The 25161-nt window shown below is 44.3% G+C and overlaps 3 protein-coding genes, 1 non-coding gene and 1 pseudogene across 13 annotated transcripts; 4 read left to right on the forward strand and 1 right to left on the reverse strand.

Moving 5' to 3' along the window:
- Window positions 1-85: 85 nt before the first annotated feature.
- On the forward strand, window positions 86-6316 carry LOC117846856 (uncharacterized). Of its 6 annotated transcripts, XM_034727957.2 has the most exons (5): window positions 86-434; window positions 974-1185; window positions 1984-2152; window positions 2524-5689; window positions 5788-6316. In XM_034727957.2, exons 3-4 carry the CDS (start codon window positions 2138-2140, stop codon window positions 5671-5673), a joined length of 3165 nt encoding a protein of 1054 aa, XP_034583848.1. In that variant the 5' UTR covers window positions 86-434; window positions 974-1185; window positions 1984-2137; the 3' UTR covers window positions 5674-5689; window positions 5788-6316. The 6 variants fall into 6 exon arrangements, with proteins under 6 accessions (XP_034583848.1, XP_034583847.1, XP_034583850.1 ...); XM_034727956.2 differs by having other exon boundaries at window positions 86-1185; XM_034727959.2 differs by lacking the exons at window positions 86-434; window positions 974-1185 and adding an exon at window positions 1642-1815 and having other exon boundaries at window positions 5791-6316.
- A 999-nt stretch (window positions 6317-7315) lies between these two features.
- LOC117849381 (glutathione S-transferase F10-like) lies at window positions 7316-9578 on the forward strand (annotated as a pseudogene).
- Window positions 9579-10749: 1171 nt separating this feature from the next.
- Window positions 10750-19166, forward strand: LOC117849846 (uncharacterized). Of its 5 annotated transcripts, none has more exons than XR_011897921.1 (15): window positions 10750-11601; window positions 11707-11802; window positions 11911-11994; window positions 12395-12469; window positions 12590-12670; window positions 13085-13224; window positions 13298-13531; window positions 13657-13831; window positions 14382-14465; window positions 15213-15560; window positions 16303-16510; window positions 17124-17267; window positions 17340-17927; window positions 18084-18368; window positions 18806-19166. XR_011897921.1 is itself a non-coding variant. In XM_034731551.2 (11 exons), exons 1-11 carry the CDS (start codon window positions 11458-11460, stop codon window positions 16504-16506), a joined length of 1665 nt encoding a protein of 554 aa, XP_034587442.1. In that variant the 5' UTR covers window positions 10752-11457; the 3' UTR covers window positions 16507-16720. The 5 variants fall into 5 exon arrangements, 2 of the variants coding, with proteins under 2 accessions (XP_034587442.1, XP_034587443.1); XR_004639108.2 differs by having other exon boundaries at window positions 17229-17267; XR_004639107.2 differs by having other exon boundaries at window positions 17232-17267.
- A 1603-nt stretch (window positions 19167-20769) lies between these two features.
- Window positions 20770-25115, forward strand: LOC117849729 (NAC domain-containing protein 21/22). Its single transcript, XM_034731385.2, has 3 exons — window positions 20770-21109; window positions 23451-23713; window positions 24404-25115. Exons 1-3 carry the CDS (start codon window positions 20923-20925, stop codon window positions 24878-24880), a joined length of 927 nt encoding a protein of 308 aa, XP_034587276.1. The 5' UTR covers window positions 20770-20922; the 3' UTR covers window positions 24881-25115.
- On the reverse strand, window positions 22723-22796 carry TRNAV-AAC (transfer RNA valine (anticodon AAC)). Its single transcript has one exon. It is a non-coding gene; the product is annotated as a tRNA-Val (tRNA).
- Window positions 25116-25161: the final 46 nt, after the last annotated feature.

The following is a 25161-nucleotide window of genomic DNA, read 5'->3' on the forward strand; positions in this document are numbered from 1 at the left end:
AGAGGTTTTTGCGGCCCACCTCCCTCCTCTGAGCGAAAAGCTTGAGCCAGCCCAGCCCAAGATTGCGTGGAGTCCAACCCGCTGATTACCTTGGCTCGGCCCGTCCAACGACCAGCAGCCCATCCAGCAGCATACGGGAGTCTCGCGTGTTCTGCCACTCCGCTCCGGCTCCCCTTCGCCGTTCGGCGACTCGAACCGTAGCCTCCCACGTCGCCGCCGCGACCGCGATGTCCTCGCCGCCGGCGCCTCCGGACGTCGGCGTCCCAGCGTCGCAGATGATCTTCCCCGATGAGATCCTGGAGGAGATCTTCCTCCTCCTCGACGCGGCGGCCGACCTCGCGCCGCCTGCACCACCCTCCGTCGCGGCGTCTCCGCGCGCCAGTTCCGCCGCCGGTTCTGGTCCAATTTAAATTTTAGAATGGAATATTCATATTGTAAGACTTCTCGGCTCTTATCCATTTTTAGTTATTTCTGGAATGGATACATCATTCAGTTTGGCAGACAGGATAGGTAAAGATTTCATCGAAAACTTGCATCACCTTGCAAAACAAACGCTAATAGAAAAAAGTCTATAGGTGTGACGAGCATAATATCTACGGTTGGGTTGAAAATGGCATAAGCTTTGGGTAATTTGGTGAAGAAAAAGCTTGTCGGACAAAGTACAGAATTAAAACAGATACATGTTAAACTAAGTATATTAGGTATAACAAGCATTTATTTAGAGTACATAATTGGATTTTGATCGATTTATTTTTCTAATGCAAAAGGCAAAAGAAAAGGTGGATTCAAAATCCTTTTTTCTTTGGACTTTCCTGAACACAAAATACCTCCTTGTATTCGCATAATTCTCAAATGAGAATGGAAGAATATATTGCTTGTTTCAGAGTTTTTCTGCTTGGTTGCTAGCTGAGCTAGTCTTTTGAGAGCTCGGTTGACAAGTTTCTCTGATTTTGTTCTGATTGCCTTAACGTAGATGCAGAATATGAAAGGATGTCCTCGGCCTCGGCCCCAATTCGCATTGCTAGGGCCTCAATCAACGACTGCACTGGAGCTCAAGCTCATTCTGGATGGTGTTAAGTTCAAGCTCAGTTGCAGGCAGCTCGATTCTGGTGGTGATGATGTGATGTAGGCGTAGGGGATCTTGAGCTTGGTGGTGGACAGCAGTAGCGAGTTCGATATATACAGGTGATTGCTCACCGTATTTACCCAAACAATACTTTTACAATTAAAAAATTCCAGCTGTAACCTTGTGCACATAACATTACAACTGCAAGCTAGTTACAGGTGTAAAAGCTCAAAAAGACATCCAAATAAGGCCTAAGGCAAATGATTTCTTTGGTTTCCCTTGTCAGGTCTCACAACAATTGTTACACTGGTGTGGTTCTCTTTTGCCTTTTTCTTTTGAACAGCTAGCGTACGTTGGAATCTTTTCAGTCCTAAAATATTCGAATAGTGTTCAAATAACAGGGGACAAAAAACAAATTAACTGCAGCCTTTGCTCTTTCCTTTTCTCTTTAACTCCTTTACCTTTGAAAATCCCTCGAGCTATGCAAGCAAAGAATCCGATGATGGCCACAGGTATATATGCGCTAACCTTTTAACTTTGCTGAAAGCAAAGGAGACGAATATGTGCATGGGCCATCCTCCAAAACTCTAGATTACCGTTACCCTATCGTCAAGCTGGGGACTCATGCAACTAGTTCCTATACCATACAGGCATTGTAGTTCTGGCTTGCACTTCTCGTCCACCTGATCAGATCTATTTGCATTATATTATATTCGCACCCACAATATATGTAAACATCCGATAACAAGGTACTAGTCTATTTCATTGGGCTTTCATCAGCATCCTCTCAGAAATTTATTATATGATCTCTTCACAGTTTTATTTGTTTTGATGTCGAATGATCCACTTGGAGAGATAGCACATAAGGCATCTATGTCTACTAAAAAAATGCTTAATTTTCCATCTTGCACGTGCAGGAACAAATCTGTTGTCATTGGCTGAGAAATCAGGAGTTTGCTGCAGAAAATTGGTTAGCTAGATGCATCATATCACGCTGCTTTTTCCCTGATTGATAAGAAACATCCCGGATCGACTGTACAAGCTGCTGGCATTCTAAACTACAGGCGCAACATGCGTGTCGACGAAGTAAGTGACCGATTACCTTTAATGCTGTATATATATTATTTCTTGAAGTGGCTCCATATAACTGCTACTATGCTGAGTATGTACAATTTAGTCATTAAGGAGAGATGACATCGTAGTACAGGATTTTAGACAAACACACCCTAATTAGACTTGCATGGTCTCTTAATTACTAGATGCTTCAAATTTTTGGAGGCCATAATTTAACATGCTGAGTATTTACCCCTTCATCAACCAATGTTATCGCCTCAATGCTTCCCAGGATAACTAAATTGGAAAAGGATCTCCTAGTACTTTTCTATGTAGGATTGCATTAATTTATGGCTTGTATTAAATTTTGTTGTTGACATATCAATATGTTTTGGTTGTTGCAGTCGATTGAGATTGAGGCTGATGACGTACGTGCGGCAGCATGGGACATCCTTGATTTTCTTGAGGATACAAGTGAAGAAAAGGAGATCTACTTCAAAGGCTGGGATGGATTTGGGGCATCAGCGGCTCTCAAAGCTGTAGCCAAGAGGCTTCAATCAGCTGAGTCAATGAAGAATCCCAAGTTGAAGTTTGACAGAGTGATCCACATCGACTGCTCCTTGTGGAAAAGCAGGAGGGCACTACAAAAGGCAATTGCAGAGGAGTTGAAGCTTCCCAACCCGGTGATGGCCATCTTTGATCAGAAGGACAGGGACGATGATTTCAAAGGGGTCGATGAAGCTGCTCGAAGGGAGATCGATGATGTCACCAAGGAGATCTTCATGAATCTAGCGGTATGTCGGTTCGTGGTGATCTTTCACAACGGAGGCAATGAATACATTGATTTCTTCGAGTTCGGCATCCCCATGTACGGACACTTGCGCAGCAAGGTGCTATGGACCTTCCACGGAAGGTTCCGGCCGCACGTCCAAGTGGATGACGAAGTCAAAGAAACAATAGAGAAAAGGACTGATGTTTTTCTCCGAGCAGTACCCAGACACAGGTCTGATGCCCGTGTGAGTGCTGCATTGTCCAATGCTGTGATGGAAGAAGCTATTGAAGTTGCTACTTACCTAACTACATGCAAACATCCCACTATGGTCCTGGACTGCATCTTGCACATGTGGGCACATAAGTATGTTGGTGGCATGGACTGGGGTGCCCATGCATCCAGTTACTGGGTATGTGATGGAATCATAAGAGATGGAGGCAAAAATCCAGAGTTACTTTTGAAGGAAAGAATGTGGGAGATTGCTGGTGATTTGCACAGTAATATACACTTGAATTGGGATCTGGAGTATGTCTCCCGTGCTGTTCCCAGTTTCGAATGGGTGATGCCTGATGAACGCTGGATTCGGATTTTGTTGCCCCCTCTTATTCCACATCACACTGATTGCCAGCAGTCGAGTCATTCTTTTCAAAGTATTATTGAGAAGAATCGTAAACCAACAATGGCAACGTCCTTCTTCATAGCCCCAAACAGAGATAAACCCTCCACTGATGAACAACAAGGCTTCACCACTGATACCACAAGACTATCATCCCACATGTTCAAGCACTATGAGAATCTTCGTGTCATACAACTGTCCTGGTGCACATTCAGTTTTTCTGCTCCCCCATTCCTCTACTGCAAGAAACTGAAATTTCTCCGGCTTGATCATTGCAAAGATCTCGGCACAAGTGCTTCGTCAGATGGAGGAGAGGTGAAGGATCAAACAACGCACGGGACATGCCCCGACGACCTTTTGGTGCTACATCTGAATCACACAAACATCAACCTTCTTTGGTGTACGGGTCCACCTATGAATCCAAGAGAGTTGTACTTCAGTGGGGTCAAGAATTGGATTGAGCATCACTTACATGCTGTACAGCTTGGTGAACTTGGAAAACTTGGAGTAACAACTGACCCGATGGAGACGTTCCCTAACTTGCTCCAGGCAAAAAGTCTAAGGACAATCACCCTTGATGGTTGCACTGAGTTAAAAGAAGTTGGCCCTGATGTCCTGCCTCCATCTCTTGAATCTTTCACCTTCTTTGTCGAGAGCTCAACTGCTAATAAGGGAACACCAAGTAAAAGCGAGGGCGAAGGAGGAGCTAAGGTGCATACCATCTCCCTCCGGTGTTGCATGCAGCTGAAAGGTTTGTTCCTGAGAGGATGGTTCAAGAAACTCAAGATGCTGGACCTCTCGGGTACGCTGTTAAAAACACTTGACCTCAGCATGGTGGAAGCTCCTTTCCTCCGTGGGCTCCATCTGTTGGGTTGCCACATGCTGTGCGCAATACTGTGGCCACCAGCAAGGCCAAGATTACAAGAGCTGCAAATCGACACCACCACCACCCAACTGTCACCAAGCTGCTGCCTTGGGGGCACCCATTTCAACATCTCTGTGAGGGATGGGAGGCTCCTTGGCTCGCTTGTGCCCATCGGAGATCATTTCCTTGGCAAGGGATTACATGTTGACATATCGTCTCCTGATCATGCTGCTTCTTACGCAAGCAGCATCAACGACGATGATGACAGCATTATCATTGCTACCTCCGGCTGCAGCATCAGTAAGAAGCAAATGCTCCTGGGCCGGAGGCCTGGTCAGCCATACACCAAGGACGTCTCCTTCGACTGTACTACCAGCAGCGGCTCCACACTGCTGGCACCGTCGCTGACGATACATAGAGACGACGACAACGCCTCAGCAACCGCGTGGATGTGGGACTGCCCGCGGGCTCCTGATTGTGGCGCCTACATTAGAGTCGAAGACAGGATGCAGAAGACGGGGCTTGTACTAGGACCGGGTCAGGGGACCGAGCTGCTGTGCGACCATGCTACGATCCTGCATGTGCACGACAGCGCGTCCATCACCGGAATCCCGTTCCCAGATAGCTGGGCCAAGTTGTTGTGGTTCCGAGTCGAGCGGTGCCAACGGCTGGACACCGTGTTCTGCACCCCCGAGGGAGAGTGGGTGGGCGGCGTAAGCCGCCAGGCCATGTTCTGGTACGTCCAGACCTTGTGGGTGTCGCAGCTGCCGGTGGCACGCCACGTCTGGAGCTGGAGCGTGGCGGCGCAGCCCGACGAGCGCTCATTCGAGGACCTTGGACATGTGCACCTGCACAACTGCCCCAGGCTGCTGCACGTGCTGCCCCTGTCCATGTCCGTCAACCTGGGCAGCCTGCACACCCTCGAGATCGTGTGCTGCGACAGCCTCACAGAGGTGTTCCCTGTGCCGGGCAAGCGAAAGGTGGTGAACTTCTGGAAGCTGCGGCGCCTCCACCTGCACGAGCTCCCTGCGCTGCGTTGCCTGAGCGGCCGCAGAATGGTGACGCCCGAACTTGAGACCGTTAGGGTGAGGGGATGCTGGAGCCTCAGGCGGATGCCGGCTGTCGGGGACGGTACCGGTGGCGGTAGCAAGAGGAAGCCGACAGTAGACTGCGAGAAGGAGTGGTGGGACCGGCTGGTGTGGGACGGGGTGCGGCTTGACCATGACCCCTCCCTGTACAGGACGCTGCATCCGCGTTACGGCAGGGAGACCGGTCTGCGTCCAGGAACCCTGCTCAGATGATATCGATCGAGGTGAGGTGAGCCCTTCAGTTCGTCCTCCACATGCTTCTCTCGTTATTCAGTAGCTGGTTATATTAATGATCCATCTCTCTCCTTCCATCAACTAAAACTGCAGCAGGTGATAGATGAAACCACCTTGCTTCATTACTTCTGCCTGATCGATTGGTCTCACGAGCTTTGATTGATTTGTTTCCTCTCTGCAAAGTCTGCATCAGCATTTGAATGGTAGTATCCGTGTATCCGGATGTTTTTGGGATTATGTATTAGTAAGATCATGTCCGGATGGACAGTGTGTTTTCTGTCATGAAGAGCGTTTTTTCATCCTTTGTTTCTTTGTTTCTATGGTCTAGAACATGTGTACTGGTTGAGGTGTGTGTTCAGTTCCAGTTTGGGAAGTCTGGAGCAGGTTTGAATTTGCCAAAGGCTGTCAGTTGCTGAGAGCCAGCAAGGCTGGCTGGAAGCTTAGATGGTCTTAGGAGTATGTTGGGTCGGTATTTTTGTGTCTTTCTGTTAAACTCTTGTTGAGTTTAAGGTGTGGGCAGTTTAAGTACTGCAGTTTGTAATCAACAGCTGCAAGCTTTCAGTTTCTGATTGCGGAGGCTGGAACTATTTCCTTAATAAACAAAGATCATGTATATTATTGACATCCTACCTCTTTGCTTTGTCTTTCGGGTTAATAATTAATTTTCTGCGTGTTTGATTTTGTCAATCAGATTGTAAATGTATTAGAAAGATCAAGCGACTTTTGATCAAGCGACTTGGGATTATGTATCGACTTCTTGTTGAATACTTACTACTCCCACCGTTACAAATTATAGATCGCATAAGGTTTGTCCTAAGTCAAAAGTCAAACTAATCTAACTTTAACAGAAGGTTTTAGAAAAAAATATCTAAAATCAATAATATATCTAATCATGACTGCATCACTCGTGTTCTTTCAAACCATGCAATTGAGATGAAGCCTCTACCCTGAGAACACCTGGGCCTTGTTTAGTTGCCTAACTTTGGAGATGCAAAATCACTGTTGTAGCACTGTAGCACACTGTAGCGTTTCGTTTGTATTTGTGAATTATTATCCAAATATTGACTAATTAGGATCAAAAGATTCGTCTCGCAAAGTACAACAAAATTGTGCAATTAGTTTTTAATTTCGTCTACATTTAGTACTCCATGCATGTACCGCAAGTTTGATGTGATGGAGAATCTTCTTTTTGCATAGTGTCAACGTTGGGAGTTTGGGGAACTCCCTAATTGATGTGCTGGGGTATTTGAGAAAAATTAAAAGCATCTCACATGAGGTGCTGCCAGAGTGCCATCCCTCCCAGCAGCACAGTAGTCGCCTCTCCACCCGGGACGTCCTACAGATCATCAAACCTCCTTTAATCTGTCCGGGTGGGTTGTAAATTTGACGCTGAACAACCATAGCCTAAAGCTAAAGGTCTTGAGCGCACTAAGATTTTGTTCACTTTTGCTTTGTCCCTTCTTTTTCGTTCTTTTCTCTTTTGTTTGCCACATTTCGGTCTATTCTCTGCCTCCATTGATTTTCTTTCTTGCATCTTCTCTTTGCTTGATGAGAGAGGCAGGGAATGTAGTATATCTGAGGACGAAAGAGTTGTACATTTCATTTCAAGTTGGCATGCACTATGAGAAGTTGGCATGCAATTGCTGAGAGGATTAGAGAAGGATTTATCGCGCTGGTGCTTCATGACGAATCTAATATCTTACCTGATGTGTCAAGGGTGCTTGCATGCCTCTATGAGAAGAATATCAGGTTTAGGACTATCAAGATTAAGAATTACACGCCGGTATTCAGCCTGAAGGTACTTTGGAGTCTTCTATTCTTGTTTTTTTTTTGGCAAGAAGAAACTCTTTGAAGATTTTAAGCTGTCAATATCATTATTGCATTTTCTTCGTGCGCACTCTGCAGGAATGGCCACATCCTCGATCTCGAGTTGTTTCATTCCTTGATGGGCCTACATTTCTAGAAGGTAATACTTGAATCTTATGAAAGTCACCTACCATTCCAAAGTCAGGCTTCTCCTCAAGAAAGGGTCCAAGCCAGACCTCCATTTCCTTGAAGCTTATATTTTTCACCATGCGATAATATTCATGTTAGGTTGCTACAAGGAGATAGGTTGTTTATTAGTTGTCGCTAGGAAACTAGCTATGTCAGAAAGTTGTGATATCTGGCTAGCCTGGCTGAAATTTGTACCAATCTCTTAAATTGGCATTTATCAATTTTAAAATATATTATTGAGCTCTTTTCTGCCGAAATTGAGAGCGAATTTTCACCATCATATATCCGTTCATCATTTTGGCATGGTATTGATGGGTCCAGTTAATATTCCCCTGTTTGTTCTAAGTGAGTACTCAGTTCTCCAAAATCATGCACGATAGCAGCAAAGTAGCCAATGCACTAAAGGCAGTCTAAATTAAAGGAGAGTAGAATTGGTTTAATGTGGTTGCCATTTTCGAATTTGACTATATGCTTGTTATTTATAGCAACTGAACGACAATATAGCTTGGTTCATTTTGATGCATGTAGAACACAACTGGTGGGCTGCAAATCCTTGAATTGATTAGAGTCAGAAGAGTTGATCTCAAAAGAGTTAATAGTTTCTCCTGTCTCAGATGCAGGAACTTAAAACAATTTTTTTGCATGAAAACTGCATAACTATGTAAAGTTGTGATGCGGCTTGCATTTGCTAAAGTTAATATGATACCAGTTCCTTGTTACTATTAGTGCAAAAAGAATTGTATTCCTTTTGCGTTTACGTGCAAAAAAATTTGGATATTGGCATCCCAGGACACAATAATGTCTTCATCAAGAATGTTTGAATCCCAAGAATGATGTAAAACATTGTGCTCTTATTTAGCTAAAGCCGGAAGGCAACTTTTAGAATTATATACTCCAATCGCGTGTGCTGTTAATTTGGATTGCAGAACAAACTGTTGTTGTAAACAGACAAATAGATGGGAGGGAATGAATTCAAGATGAACTGCCCGCAATATTTTAGTTCTTAATAGGTGATAGTGATACTCATGAAATCGTAGAGATTCATTTCTTCGCGGTGGTCAACAGAAAACGGATTCAGAAATTTTGCCAGTGATATTCCAATGGTAATTTAATTTCAGCAGCTCACTGTACATTTCTATTTCCAGATTCCAGGGAAATCTGCCGCCATATAGCAGAAAAGCTCACTGTCCATTCCTCCTTGGGAAGGATGGCCTCCAGAGGGCTTCAATTGAGCAATGGCTCCACTACGAGGAGCACGCTTTCAACCCTCCGAGCCAGGCTTTGTTCTACCATTTGGCCTTCCCCCTGGACGATGACAATGACCTTGACATGCAAAGAAGGAAGCTAGAAGAGGTCCTGGACGTCTACGAGCAGAGGCTCGGTGACAGCAAATACCTTGCCGGCGACGAGTTCACCCTCGCCGACCTCGTGCACTTACCCAACTGTCACCACATCGCGGAGTCCGGTAGGTTCAGGTACCTGTTGGAGTCGAGGAGGAACGTGTGGAGGTGGTGGAGCACCATTTCTTCGCGGGACTCGTGGCAGCGGGTGGTCCGCTACATGAAGACCGTGGAGGATGAGCACAAGCTGGAGTCGTTGCTGGAGCTGCGGAGGAAGCGCCGCGGAGCCGTCGTTCGACAGGTTCGGAAGGACCCCCGGAAGCACATCATCGCCAAGTCCGAGACGGTCTAGGGGGACCGGTGAAGATGAAGATCGCTTGTTGTTTGTCCGTACTCCGGATCAACATGCTTAATTTCTGGCTTTATTTGGTTTAAGACTTGCTTAATCATCGTATGCATTTAATAAGTGTCGCTGATGTGTGGAATGAGATTTTAAGAAGAAAGTTATATAGTTTACTGTCAAAGCATTTATAGTTTTAATTAGATTCACTGTGAGAGCTGATGGTACGGTTGATCTCGACAAAACTAAAATAATATATTTTTTTAAATGTAAAAAGGGGCATGAGCACTGTCATATCATATAAGGAGAAAAGCGAGTGTTATGTTTCTGATAGCAATATTATTATATTTCTAAAACGTGTTGGATCAACTTAACCTTTAGAAGGAACTTTCTCAGGTTCTTTATACAATGAACTGGCATTATTCAGATTTTACTAACAAATGGATGACATGTGTCTGGAGAACTAAATTACCTTTGAAGATTATTAGAGTGTTCCTTTAGCAACTCTGCAACGACAAAATCACAGACCACATTATCTTTCAACGTGCTGTTGCTCAAATTTGTTGGTGCATATATAGAGATGTTTTAGAGTGGCTCTTTACACCAATAAATGTGGAGGATCTTCGATAGATACTAGGCTGTGTGCCATGGAGTTTATGGCTTATCCGTAATGATTTAGGCCCAGTTTAGATACACTCCTAGCCACGCTTGAATTATAATCTAAGCGAAAATTTTCTCGCTTCTCGCTTTTCGTAGTTCAAATCTATGAAATGGTTTACCACGTAAGCGAGAATCATTGGAAATAAGCAAATAAAGCGTTTGGCGGGATTCTCGCTTACTTCCACCGATAAGCCACTTATAAGCGGAAATAAACGGGACATAGTGTTTAACAATTTAGCAGTTCTCTCCCCCAATGAGCTGAATAAACGGGGCTGAATAAGCTGAAGCGAACAAGCCCTAATTTGTTAAACACTATCAAATCCGCAGGAATCAAATCACTCTCCAGTCTATGTAGCTTGTTTTGGAGAGAGAGAACGATACGAGAGGCTGAGGCAGGAGGTTGCCATGGGGATGACCGGATGACCAGATGAAGAGATAATAAGGGCACAATGCACTTAAAAAGAAAGAAAATAGACCTTTCAGACTCTTTCCTCACTTAGCTTTTTACAAAACAGGAGGGAATCCCTTACTAATTACTTATATATGAAGCCTAATTAATATATGATTTGATCGTGTAATGCTACAATAAATATGTGATAATTAAGGATTAGTTAGGTTTAATATATTCGAATTAACCTGACTTATATGAAATTATTTTTATAATTAGTTCACGTGGTCCGGCCCGTTCAACGCCCAGCAGTACGCGTGAGGCTCTCACATCTTTCTGCCACTCCGCTCCGCCACTCCCGGCTCCCCTTCGCCGTTGGCGACTCGAACCCTGGCCTCCCCCGTCGCCGCCGCGATGTCCTCGCCGGCGCTGCCTCCGGACGCCGGCGCCCCTTCGTCTCAGCTGATCTTCCCCGACGAGATCCTGGGGGAGATATTCCTCCGCCTCGACTCCGCGGCCGACCTCGCCCGCGCGTCCGCCGCCTGCACCGCCTTCCTCCGCGTCGCCCGCTTCCTCCGCCGCAACCGGTCCCTCTACCGCCGGCCCGTCGTTGGGTTTCTCCAGTTCGAACTCCCCTCCTCCCCCCACCGCCACCCTCCCTCGCTCCACCACGCCGAGCCGCCGCACCGCTTCGCGTTGGCCGGCCGCGCCCTCGCGTAGCTCGTCGACCTCACCTTCTCCTTCCTCCCCGACCCCAGCACCTGGCGGATCTGCGATGCCGGCGACGGGCGCATTCACCTGGCCTCGCGCACCGCCGACACCACCGATGAATTCGTGGACCTCGTGGTCTGTGATCCTTTGCACCGCCGGTACGTCCGGATTCCCCCCATCCCCGACGAGCGGAAAGTAGCCCAACACGGCCCAACATACAGAAGAACCCAGCAAAAAGTAGCCCAAACTCACTGACTGGACCGAACCTCACTTTCGAGTTCGGGCTCAGTTCCTCTGCCCACACAGCCCACCTCCCTCCTCCCCGCGCGATGGCGGCGACTCCGGCGAGCGGCGGCGGCGGCGCGTACTCGTGCGAGACGGCGGCGCGGACCCGCGAGTGGATGGAAGCCCTCGCCGCCTTCCTCGGCCGCCACCGCCCGCTGCTCGAGGCGCACGTCGTCAACTTCTTCAAGGTCGTCCTCGTTTTCCCCCGTGAATTTCAGCAGGCTCGGCGACGGATCGGATGATTCTGTTCGTTCGCTGAGTGTTTCCGTCCTCTATGGTTTGGTTTCGCGCAGGACAGGATGTGGGAGCTGGTGGACGCCGAGTGGATGGAGTGCCTCCGGCGGGAGCCCGTGGGGAGCTTGCTCAAGCTGCCATCCGGATGCGTCCAGGTATGCATTACTCTGCGTGCATGACAGCGACTCGATGTGTCCAAGTTCATCGTTGCTAGTTCACGCCCTTTCGAGTTTGATGGATCCAAGTGTCCGCTGCTTTCGCAGGAGCACTGGCCCGCTACGCTGCGAGAGTTTGTGCTTACTGCTAGGTCGCTTGTTGTTCCACGGGAGCAGAAGGCTCCGCAGTCGGTGGGTTTCCTGAATTTAACGGATTATTAACTGCACGCGCTCCACATGCAGTCGTGCTGCTTAGTTTGCTCTTCTCTCAATATATGTCTGCATTACATACTCAGTTCAATTTGCTGTCGTTTCTAGTCATTTAGTTAAGAGATTCTCTATTTTCCGTGATCTTCTTCAATATTGACATTTTTGTTCTTGAATATGTCTGGCAACTAGTCTCGCTCCACATGCAGCCGTGTTGCTTGGTTTCAATGAACAAACTATGAGATTGCTTTTCTCTTAATAGCTCTTTGCATTACATAAGCTCACTTGCTGTCGTTTCTAGTCATTTAGTTAAGGGATTGCCTATTTTTCTCATCGCTGTGATCTGCTTTAATCTTGACATTTTTTTTCCCTTGAATATGTGTAGCTTGTACCTGATATTCATGTAGCTTCAATTGGCACCGTTCTCGCTCAAGGCATGAACTCAAAGAAGAAGCACGAAGTAGGTAATCCAGCTTTGTGCTGATTCTTGAACTTGCTATGCAGGCTTATTTATTTGCAAGTCTGATGTTATTTTTACTTGTTATTTGCACTCTCATTCTAGAGAAACTGCTTTATGCAGATTGAAAATCTAGCTGCAGTGGTTCATGCGATTGCTAAGAGTTGTGGAGCCAAGACAGTGGTTGATGTAGGTTCTGGCCAGGTAATGTCATCTGCATGCAAGCAGCTGCACGATTGTAATACAAGGTTTCAAGTGGACACAATTATCTTTCTAATACTTGGACAGTTGGCATTTTTCTTCATTGCTCTCGGTTGTGATTATGACATCTTAAATATCAGAACTGAAAGAACCAGTCCTACATGAACTGCTTAAATTTAAGGTGGTCTGTATTTTTGTTAGATTTATTTGCAAATTGGAATCAGACTGCGCAAGTCAGTTGTTTTCTAGCACCTGAAAATAGAAAACTGTTCCACTTGCATTTATTTGTGTAGACTTTGCATGGCCTTGGTTTTGTGTTGATATTTTCTGGGAGTGAAAGAAATGATTGATTTTAACATAATTCAACAGCAAGTGTTATATCATGTATTTATTTTTAATTTTATTTGATATTTTCAGGGTTATCTCGCACAAACTTTATCCTTTGAGTACCAACTCCCTGTTGTAGCGATAGATGCTTCATCACATCATGCATCAGTTACAATTGCTCGTGCAGAGAGAATAAAGAAGCACTATGCTGCTAAATGGTGCAACCTTCAGTGAGTTAGTTTGAGTTCTACTACCTTTGGGTTGATACCTGCTGCTATAAATTGCTACCTAATATTTTTGCAGTGTGGAGAAGCAACTGCTCACAGTACCTAGGACTGTCACCTGTCATGTTCTTTCTAGTGACACATTGGCAGCTGTCACGCTAGATGCATGTAAGGATAACCACGGTGAACATGTAAGCGAAACTAAGGCCTGTACTATGAAAAGCCCACAAATTCTGGAACCAACTCAGAACAGTCCTCCATTAATCCTTGCTGGTCTTCATGCTTGTGGTGATCTCTCAGTTAACATGCTAAGGTTGGTCTTTGCTTTCATGTAGTGTGGTCCTGTCTCCAAACTTGCTAAATGCTGCATCGTCAATTAAAAAAAATCCCCCACCTTGATGAAAATATTTTTAAAGTATGGCTATCTTTTTTGGACAGAGTTTTTGTGTCCTGTGAACAAGTAAAAGCATTGGTAAGCGTTGGCTGCTGTTACAACTTACTTTCTGAGGATTCTTATGAGGACACAAACACCTGTTCTGGTTTTCCTATGAGCAAGGCTGCCAAACTATCTAAATTGGTGCTTGGGAAAAGCATTCGTGATCTTGCTTGTCAGGTATGATGCATTTGACGATCTTAGTGTCGCCTGCTGTTCTTTTGAACATCTCTTGCTGCAACTCGTGAAGACACGCAGCATAGACTGTATATACTAACAAGAGTTATTTGGTCAGTGGACTTAGACTTCTTTTTAAAAAAATGCTCACAAGCTCATTGAAGTTTTGTGCTTCCTCTGCACACTTGTGTCGTTGTGTGGCCACAATTTTGTGGTCTAAATCATTATTGCTGAAAATTAAAGGATACCTATTTTCACCTCTGTAAGTTTTTATGTTCATCTGTTCTATGTTAGGTGAATGTGTTTAATATTGCATTCTAGAGCTAACTGTTACTTGCTCTGATAATGGTATCAGTTACTTTTATTGACATCACATGTTTGTTAGGTAACTAGTACACTTTGACTATATCTCTAGTTTGAACTAATTGCAAACATGACAATTGTATACATTTTAATCTACATACTATTAAAGATGCAGTCTTGGAAATATCTAAATGATTTAGTGATATTTTGGCTGCAGCTCTTTATTTATTGATATTTTTATTCCTTTTAGAGTGCAGAGAGATGGAGAAGTCTCACCGTGGACATTGCGCTGCAAAATTTTGATGTACATGCCTTCCGAGCTGCATTTCAAATGGTAAATGTTTTGTTATTTCAAAACAAACATTTTATTTTTTTCAATGTTTTCATTTATACTCTGGATATTTCACTGTGCTTTATGTTTGGTCACTCTTCATTTATCCTCATGTTCAATATTATTCTACAGAAAGGTCTTGAATATAGTGCACTTGCTGATGAGTACGTGTTCTTGTTTACCTAGTTGCATTGCATCAGCAATTCACTCATATGAATTCAGATTTATGCTATGCATTGTTATTTGTGCAAGCAACAGTTTCAATATAATATTCAGCTAGCTTGATGAACATGATGAACTGGCTTATAGGCTGGTCAACGGCGACAGGTTTTTGTGACATTCCCAACTTACCTTGCATGTTTAGCTAGAGATCTGCACAGTGGCTTCCTAGGAAAGACTAAATGCCTATGCATTCACGATTCACCACACATGCTGATATGCTAGCCACACTGCATGTCAATTGCTGTTTCTTGTATGATGTCAGTACCAAACATGTTTAGATTACATATTCATGCCTTTCTCTGTGAATATGGAAGTGAGTTGTGGTTTGTGAATATGTCAATTAATTTTTATTTGGACTTTTCTTCGCGATGATTATTGTTCATGAAAGAAGATATAGATCCATTTAGATTCTACAACACTAGAATCCAGGAGCTTCTGAGTTTGACCTTTTGGGTAGATTTGTGAATAGCATTTTTTTTGGTTATTTTAAAACTTTTGAATTCGCTGAACTATATGTTTCTGCTGTAGGTACTTGAGAAATATTTTCCAGAAGTGTCAAGGTTGAGTCCATCAATTGGAAGGCAAGGAAAAGCTCTTCGACGTCAGAGGCTTCGGAAAGTTGTGGAATCACAAATGGCTACGGAGAAAATTGATGATCTCTCCTGTTCAACTTTAAAGGAACAAAACATGAACACAGATGATGTTGATTCAGTCATATATGGAGTTGACACAGGACCAGATGACATCCATCATGATCAATGTCGAAAGTTTGCCCTTTTCAAAGATTTCGCACTATCAGGATTAGGTCGCCTTGGCTGTGGCTCAGTGGAAGACATGAGTCTGCTTGAAGTATGGAAGAGCGTGCAACCCTTCTCTGTAAGTTTCATCGAAACACCCTTTTTAATTATGCTGTCTTGTTATGGTACTAATTCCAAGAAGTTAAATGCGCGGATCATTTTCAATTATTTGTTCATTCTCAATAGAAGTGAAAATGATGTTATTCTGTCACTGTCTTGTACTCCCTCCGTTCCAAATTGTAGGTCATTTTGGCTTTTTCAGGTGCATAGTTTTGGCTATGCACCTAGATATGGTATATGTCTAGATGCATAATAATATCTATGAACTTAGAAAAGTCAAAATGACCTATAATTTGGAACGGAGGGAGTACACACGTTAGGTAAGCAAGTCATCGGTAAACACTGATAAGTATGCTTGCTTAGGTCATTTCAGTTTTTAACACATGTGAAAGTCCTTGCAAAGGCCCATCATGGCTATTAATTTTTGAACAGTACTTTAAATTGGGATTACATCACTGTGTTTCTGGTAGGTTAGTTGGTGGAACATGTATTGAAAGAGTTATGCAAAGCATAGTAAATTGATATGTTTTAATGCTGGATGAAGACAATATAAAGCAGATTGACAGTGTTTGTTGCTTATATCACAAAAAACTATATTAATGTGCTTAACAGTATGTCCGTCCAGATGCCTTTCCAACTGCTTCATATTCATAAAAGCATAGTAGTTGGGATATGATCGTGATCCCCCCCCCCTGATTTTTTAGCATAAAAAGAACCACTCTATCACAAATATCTAATCACCATTTTTCTTATTCTTTCAGGAATATATAGGTCCCTTTTGGTGCCTTCGGGCTGCTTTAGGTCCACTGGTGGAAACATATATTTTACTTGACCGGTTATTGTTTCTTCAAGAGCAAAGCAGCCTAGTTGAAGCATTGTTGTTTCCTCTATTTGATCCTACTATGTCTCCAAGGAACATGGCCATAATTGCTTGGAAGTTATCTGCAAATTCTTCAGAAGCATGACATGGTAAATCTTCTGATGCTGGAATATGTAGGTTGATGAAATGTTGTGTTGTTACCAAAGACAGTCTAATGGCAGAAACGTGATCCTTCATTATATTTTGATACAATTATTGTATTTGTTGTTTTGCTGTATACAACAAAAACTGAAGATAGTCTTAGCTTTGAAATTATGATAGCAATGCATTATGAGACTGTTCTCATATACTTGCTGCAACCTAGCTTCTCCCAGATTGTATTTTGCTGCTTGTGTGATGTTCAGATTTTGCGAGAATGTGGCAGGCCATCTAGCCTGCTCGAGACTTTCAGTATATCTGCACAGGTAAGAAAGAAACCTCCAGCAGACTAGATCCTGCAAATCTAGTTGCAGGAATGTGCAAGATACTGCCCTCGAAGAGTGTGCCTTTATCCATTGAATGCTAAGTCAACATCTAGATTGATTCCATGGCCTTTAGTGCTTGCTTGTTTGCTTGTTTTTCTAAAGTGATCATGAAACAAGTTGCCATGGAACATTATCGTTCCTGCAATATGTGTATACGTGTTCTATGCAAGAACTTATGTACATGTCATCACTCATTGTTGTTATATCGGCCTGAAAGAAAATGGCATTCGGACAACAGAAACAAAAGAGGATTTTGCTTCAGATACTCCTAGGCTTTTGCCTGCCTTGCATATCCTGATGCAATTGGTAAAGTTATGTCTGATCATGAGAACCTATGATTCAGCAGGGTTGACATAGAGGGGCAAATGATCATTTATGCAATGTAAGTTGCCTAACCACATTGACTATTTACCTGCAATCTACTGTGACTTGTCATAAAAATCAAATCCTGTAGGATCTCTGATGTGATGCCACCAACATGGGTAGGCTGAAAGAGGACCAGCAGAAGAGGTTGACTTGCGTTTTATGCACATGTGCTATCCACATGGTTCCATCAGTATGTTTGTGGTTTCAGGTTTGTCCTTGCTTATCCATGCATGTCATATGTGCGTGTGTATGGCGTGTATACATTTTTTAGTCCTTTGGTGATTTGACTTACTGTTCTTATCATATAAGCATTTATTTAATGGGTTTTTTATTAACTCCTTGAATTGTTTGTACTCCACCCTGCAGTCTGTTAGTTTTCTACTCTTCTGCTGCAGGCTTGACAACTAAAGAAAGGGCTTGGTTAATTGCCACTCCCAAAAAAAAAACTTCCATGTTGACCAGTCATTTATTCAGTCTTATTCTCCACTCGTGGTTTGATAGTTTAGAGGAAAGTGATGAGAGCAGCAGAGGTGCTTGGTGTAAAGGCTAAATAATCCCTGGGCCATCATGGTAGCTCAAGAGCAACAAGCTGTCATATCATTTGTGGATGTGGTTTTACAATGCAATTTGACCAACTGAAGTTATATCCTTGCATTGGTCTGCTGTCAGAATCCTGGTATGTTTCATCCTTTTTGGCTGTACTACCACACAATAATTTGCTGATTTTACTTCCATGTGTCAAACGAAACTTTCCTTACCTAGATTGTACGTGATCTTGAGGGCGAGTGAGCTATGTAATATGCCATCTTCTTTTGTCCCTTCTTTTTTGCAGAATTTGTTCAGCCGTTGTCATGAGAGTGACGGTGCCTGTACTTCCGATGATGGATCAGTGTCAAGGTGGACACTCATCAGAGCCGTCGCGGCCCTTCTTTCCGTCCTCGAGCCCTTATCCAGATTTGCACACCCGGAGGTGGGCGACGAGGTCGCTGGTCAATTCGAGCTGCTTTTCACCGATGCAGCCAGCAGCATCCGGGAGAGGTAATGGCACACAGCTCTTGACCTGGAAGCTCTGCCCTTCTGGTGTGATGGACTGATGGTGGCCAGCCAATATCTTATGGTGAGATCTTGAGCATCATTTTAACCCGGAATATGCGACGAAAGACCGTTCCCTGGGCACCCGCCTGGCGCGAGCTGATTGATTGGTTTAGGTTAAAAGTGACTGGAATTGGGGTGTTAGGCCGTGCAGAGGGGGAGGGGGGGAGGTATGGGGATGAGCTTTCCGACGTTGCTGTCACGCCCATTTCCATGTCACTTTCAGCTCGTGTAGCGGTAGAGGTAGAGGTAGAGCAGCGGGGCATAAATTCCCCCCACTATTAATTATTAGTGTTGCGGTGAGGTCTTCCAAGAAGGGTTCCTGTTTACTTCTTGGATTGGATAGATCTGTGGGATGGCATCTCTCCATTTGTGTGCCGTGCTGCGATCTTATCGCGACTTTTTTCTTTTTCGATTCGACAGGAAATATGTGCTGAAAAGGATTTTCACCGCCTTTTTCAGGCTTGACTTGTCCGAGACCGCCGAAGAGCCTTTGGAGTTTGGAAGAAGCATGGCCGTGGCTTCGGTCGCTGGCTGGGTTAGTGGCTGTGATCATATGCTGCACTTGCAGAGGAATCTGGCACTGGAGAGATGAGAACTTCTTTGAGAATTGAGATGGATGGATCAAATCAGTTTGGCCTGTGGTCGTCAGTTTCAGACGACCCGAAGACTGTTTCAGCTCAACTGCATAAATTCCGAGATACAGTACTATCAATGGTTTTCGCAGTGACTTTTTTTTGTATTTCGAAAATAAAAATGTAAGTTCTTTCTTTTTCCAAAATATAAACGTTTTTTTTCCCTGCACAGGCCGGGGATTGCTTTTTGTCGCGACGTGAGGCATGGCAAGGGAGAGGAGGGATGGGATGGGAGGCCGCTGGCTGGGATCGCTCACGTGATGCGGCTGCGCAACGGCAACGGCCGGTGCCGCCGCGGCGACACGGGATCACGCGGCAGGGGACGCGCCGCGCGCGTGGTTGGTGTGACGGCGGCGTACGCGCCGTTCGCATGCCAAGATCCATGCGCGTAACCGAACCGGCATCGGCCGGCGGCGGTCTTCGGCTTCCTGCCTCCGTCCGCCGCCGTGAGTTCGACGCGGCCACTTGCTTCCTGTTACCGGGAGGCTGCACGTGTCGCCTTGCCCGTGGTGCCACGTAGCCCACCTCCACCCTCTGCCGATCGAAGACTGCGCAAGTCTTTGTTAGTCTCGGTGTCTAAGAGCATGTTTGGACCGCAGTGATTTCGCTTGGATTTTATCCGAGTCTTCGGCGGATTTGCGGAAGGTCTCGCTTGTTCCGGTTCCTGATCGAGGAGGTTACATGGGATGGCCATCAATGGCGGCTGGAAATTGCGTCGCCGATCTCGAGGCAGGCGCTAGGGTTCGTTCGTTCTTCATGGCTACGCCGTGGCCGTCCACTCGATGTCATCGTCGTCCTTAGCCGCCGGCGCTCGATCCTGATCGACGCACGCCTCCTCGGCTGGATGATTTTTTCCAGATTCCAAAGCCATAGCAGGACTCGGTTTATTTACATCCAGGTGTGGACAGAACGAAACCCGGTCATAATCTGATCCGCAGCAAGGCTTTAGCACGCACGAGGTAGGTGAAAGCAGAACGGTCTCGCCAGAAACCTGCCTGGAATTAGCTGACGGCAGCGCCAGCTTGCAAGCTACGTATTTGTGAATACGTGGGCAGGAGTTGTTGCAGCGACCAGTATTGCAATTTTCTTAGGATCAAGAAGATGAAAACACGCTGACTTGAGCTTTTCTTATTCTTTTTGTTGCGGAGAGAGCAGGTACTGGTCTTCAATTTGGGGGGGGGGGGGGGGGTACGGTAAAATAAACAGTTTTTATTCCCAGTGATCAGGTTGGAAGGAGTCCTTTTGCGGTTTATCTTCTTCCCGTTTACGGCAATCCTCATTCCTATAAAATCCATTTTTTTATTTTCTAGGCAGAATATTTTATAATATTTTTCAACATAGTGTATGTAGGCGCTCTACACGTAACATGATATACTTGAACTTTTCGTTTTCCTTCAGAAGTATTTAACATTTGACTTGAAGGAGTAGGGCAGCTACAACTTAGCTGACAAGTGGTGCACTTGCTTGTACATCCTTGGTGGATAGCAATCCAGCCTTTTCAGTTCTATTCCAAGGATTGCCTTAATTTTATAGATTCTTTTGCCTCCTTTAATTTTCTCCCTAATTTCCTTTTACATATATATTTTTAAGGGATTTTTTCTTGGTGCAATATGCATATATGGAGAGGTGTGCACATACTGTAGCATCTATTAGTCTCTTGTACTGACCTGGAAAGTGCTGCCCTTATTTGTGGAATGAAAAGGAAAAAAATGGAAAGAGGGGGAAAAGGGATAGATGAGAAGCTTGAGGGAGACCCACCACCTAAACCACCTTATAAACCCCTCTTCTTCTCAACTTGTCACATGACACAAAGCACATATCTCAGTTCTTCTTGGCTACTAGGCTAGTTTCTCTCCCTCCTCCCCTCCGTCTCTCTCTCTCCCTATTCCTGTTCTCTCTCTCATCTCACAGCTTGAGAGAGGTAGGAGAGATAGGGGAGAGATCATGTCGATAAGCTTCTTGAGCATGGTGGAGGCGGAGCTGCCACCTGGGTTCCGGTTCCACCCAAGGGACGACGAGCTCATCTGCGACTACCTCGGGCCCAAGCTCGGCGGCAAGGTCGGCTTCTCCGGCCGCCGGCCGCCCATGGTCGACGTCGATCTCAACAAGGTTGAGCCATGGGATCTCCCTGGTGAGTTCAACTCGATCAGCCCACCTCTCTCTTTCCCTAAATCTTAAAGTTTGTTCCGATCCTTTTGACATCTCAATTGCTTAGCCATGACTTGCACCCAGTTGACGTGGGCATGGAGAGAGAGAGAGAGAGATCATTCCCCCGGATAAAAAGGAGATCCTTTAGTTTTGATTTTCTTCTCATCGAATACATATGATCTCCATCCTATTTTGTGCTATCTTTTTTTTATTTCCTAAAGCTATTTTGGGATCCTCGATTGCTTCTGCGTGAAGAAACGCCACTAGTTGCCAATGTGCTGTGCATACACTAAGTTGCACCCTTTCTTTTTTCCTTCCATTTGCGTCAAGGACAATTTCGCTCTTAATACCTAAACAGACCCTTAAAAATCATCTAGTATTTTATCTTCAGATTATCCCTTTCTTTTATTTCTCCTGTTAGTATATGTATTTTCCATACTTGATTTATTTTTCCTTTTGTGAAGTTGATGCCTCCTATAATTTCTAGTCATTGAGTTGAAATAAAGCAATCATGTAGTAGTTACTTGCAATTCAGATACATCTCGGTTGAATTATTCGAATTTGTTCTAGCCTTCAGTACTATTACATATAGTTAATTCATCGCATAAAAAATTCTCATTTGTTTTGAAACCTCATGTGGCAGTCTAATATCAACGTCACTATCAGAGTACGTGTACTTGGTAGAAGACTATAATAACAAGAAGGTCTTTTTCCAGAAAAGAAAGTACATGTAGATCTAGCTAAGGGCACTGCAGTACACATAATTCTTAGCATTTTCAATCAAACAAGAGGAAAATCACAGAACATATAGATTATACCTGCTTTTTCGTGTTAGATATGCGCTCATGTTATTATCTAGCTTTAGGCGAATGTTTCGAATAACCGATATTTGCGCAATTTGTCATGAAAAATGATATAGAGAGAGATCGAATTGAAGAATAACCTGACAACCTCACAGAACGGAGTAAAAATATTCACCTTTTTTTTTGCCTGGGTTAGAAATGCTCTCACTTTTTATACTTTAGCATTTTCCCTTATCCGCAATGGGAAATATTCCATTTGCTACACACTCTAGGGCCAACTTTTATTAACGTCTGGGATCAACGAATCTTCTCTGCAGCCTCTTTCAGTTTGTGTCCAAAATACTTTCTGAGGTGGAATAAAATTGCTGGTTTTAGGGTCTTGCGCTATATATATATTCGTTCTATATATTCCCACAATTTAGGTGCACAACTTTATAGTATGTACACTGTATTCAACTTTTGAAAAAATAATGAAGCTTGTAGTCACATGACATATTGCATATTTGTTTCTCTATTTTTCAAAGTGATCGATGTTACTAACTTTTCTTATGTTTATAAAGACATGACTCGACTAGTTCTTTTAATTACGGTATACATATACTAGCATTCATATCACATTAGCTTAGCAAAGTTAAAAACATGTGACCTACAGCCAAAATTTATCCAAGTTTTGATCATACTGGTTACAAAAAAGATTATTTCAATTCATATCATAATGGTATAAAAAACAAAGAGTAGGGGGAGCACATGAACAGAAATATGGATGCATGGGCAAAGAGATGGACAAAAAAAATGGCGTCGCCCGGACTTGAACCGGAGACCTTCAGTGTGTTAGACTGACGTGATAACCAACTACACCACGACACCACTTGTTTAACTGTAGGTTAATTATTAATCGAGTTTAATTAACGATTCATTTTTGTAACACTTTCAGTACATCTACATCGATATATCCTGAGTTCCTGGGCATTTCAAATTAGTGGCCATCAGAGAGCAACAAACTGCAAATCACATCTTACGCATGAGATCTCAGATTCCCAGCACACCCTCCGTGTGGGCCGCACACGTGTCCTCTCTTTTGCATCACCACACCAGGTCCAAGCTATGGCAAGGCAGTCCCCATGCTATTTCTTCTAGTGGCTCCAAACCTCAGCATCCAGTAGCAAAAACCCCTTTTCCACTCATAGTGCACATGACTGCGACCACAAGGTGATCCATCAGCAGTTCAACATGTGCAACTACTGCCCATGAATAGCTTTCCCTACCGGCCAATGCCCAAAATGACTTTTATGAAGGAAAAAAGAGAGAGGGAGAGAGAGAGGTGAAAATGGAGGAGGTTGACCCCCTAAATTCACGGCATACCGAAACGTGTCGGTGTCACTGTCGAAAGATGAGCGCGCGCAAGAAAACAAGAACATCTCTGTAGCTTTAAGTGTGTGATCAATATTAATGATAGCTTTGCGATCAATGTTATTGCTTCTTCTGATCTCTTGATACATGTTGTTGTTTTCTGTTGACCAGCGGCGGCAGCAGTTGGGCCTAGGGAATGGTACTTCTTCAGCCTCAAGGACCGGAAGTATGCGACGGGGCAGCGGACAAACCGGGCTACGGTTTCAGGTTACTGGAAGGCTACTGGGAAGGATCGGGCAGTGGCGCGGCGAGGGGCATTGGTGGGGATGAGGAAGACCTTGGTTTTCTACCAAGGGAGGGCCCCTAAGGGGAGGAAGACGGAGTGGGTGATGCATGAGTACAGGATGGAGGGTACACTTGAGCAATCCTCCAAGGTAACGTGTGTACAATGCTACTGGTAATACTAGATTGCTATGAATCGAATGAATTATCAAAATATGCTTCATCTTACTTTAAAATGTGTTGTTTAAGGCGTTCTGGAACCCAATTATCTTTAGATAGTTTCCAAATAAAAAATTAATTGCATAGCGTAGGTACAAACTGTGAGCTAGGCACATCTATTCTATAAGAGAATGACTTGTAGTGGGCATATTTCCTACTGAAAAGTCGTTGTCAAGACTTGTCACACTGTTCGTATGAGATGAACATCTCTACTTGTCTCTTTCCTTCGTTTATTTATTGTAGGAAGTTCTTCGTTTATTTTTGATTGATATTTGGCCAATATATTTTATTTTTGATATTATACTTCTTGAACACAGAAGGCCTTTTGCACCGCTTCACAGAACATCCTGAATTAACAGGTGCAGACATTAATATTATAAGAACCAATTCTAGTTTTGAAAAACTAAAAGAAGAACATTCTGAAGTAACAGAAAGATAGGTATCTTAATTCTTAAACGATGCATGATTTTACATGAAGGCTTGGATCAGGTCCGTAGAACTAGAAAAGTATATTCACCAGATCAGTGATGCAATTAGTGTTAGTACAGTCCAAGTGATTAACGAGACTGCATTCAATGAACTAACCGAGATGTTTTCACTGATCTTCCATGCGTCACCAACAGGATGAAGATTGGGTCCTGTGCAGAGTCATCTGCAAGAAGAAATTACCAGGAGGCGCCAGCTCCAAGGCGTCAAGAAGCCTCGCCACCAATGGCGGCCATGACACCGCACCAACCAGCTCGCCGCCGCTGCCACCCCTCATGGACACCACCCTAGCACAGCTCCAGGCCGCCATGAACACCACCGCCGGCGCAATCGAGCAGGTGCCCTGCTTCTCCAGCTTCAACAACATTGCCAGCAACAGCAACAGTGCTGCAGCAGCTCAGCCATGCTACCTGCCCATGGTCACTGGCAGCCATGGCATGAGCTTTCTGGACCATGGCCTGCCTGAGCTTGGCGGCTGCTTTGATCCTCTGAACTGCGACAAGAAGTTGCTCAAGGCAGTGCTGAGCCAGTTTGGAGGTGAGGTGGTGCCAAGCCTGCCGCATGAGATGGCTGCTGGTACTGCTGCAACCTCCACTTGGATGAATCACTTCTAGGGAAATTGATTCAGCAAGCACAAGCGATTGATGATTCCATATGAACTATATTTACTTATTGTGTGGTACAAGTACAATATTTATGTGTGAGTAGTAGAACATGCAACATTTTTTTTCTGTCGATTTCGATAAGGCAGGCAAAAATTAGGAGTGATACTCTGTAATGGCTGTTGAAGTGTGTATATTCAGATGTAGAGGACCAGAGGATTGAGTGATCAAGAGAATTTCAGATTTATTGTTTTGCTGTGCCTGAATCCTAATAATAGCGCAGTAACAGCAAC

Source organism: Setaria viridis, chromosome 3 (genome assembly GCF_005286985.2).
Source record: "Setaria viridis chromosome 3, Setaria_viridis_v4.0, whole genome shotgun sequence".
NCBI lineage: Eukaryota > Viridiplantae > Streptophyta > Magnoliopsida > Poales > Poaceae > Setaria > Setaria viridis.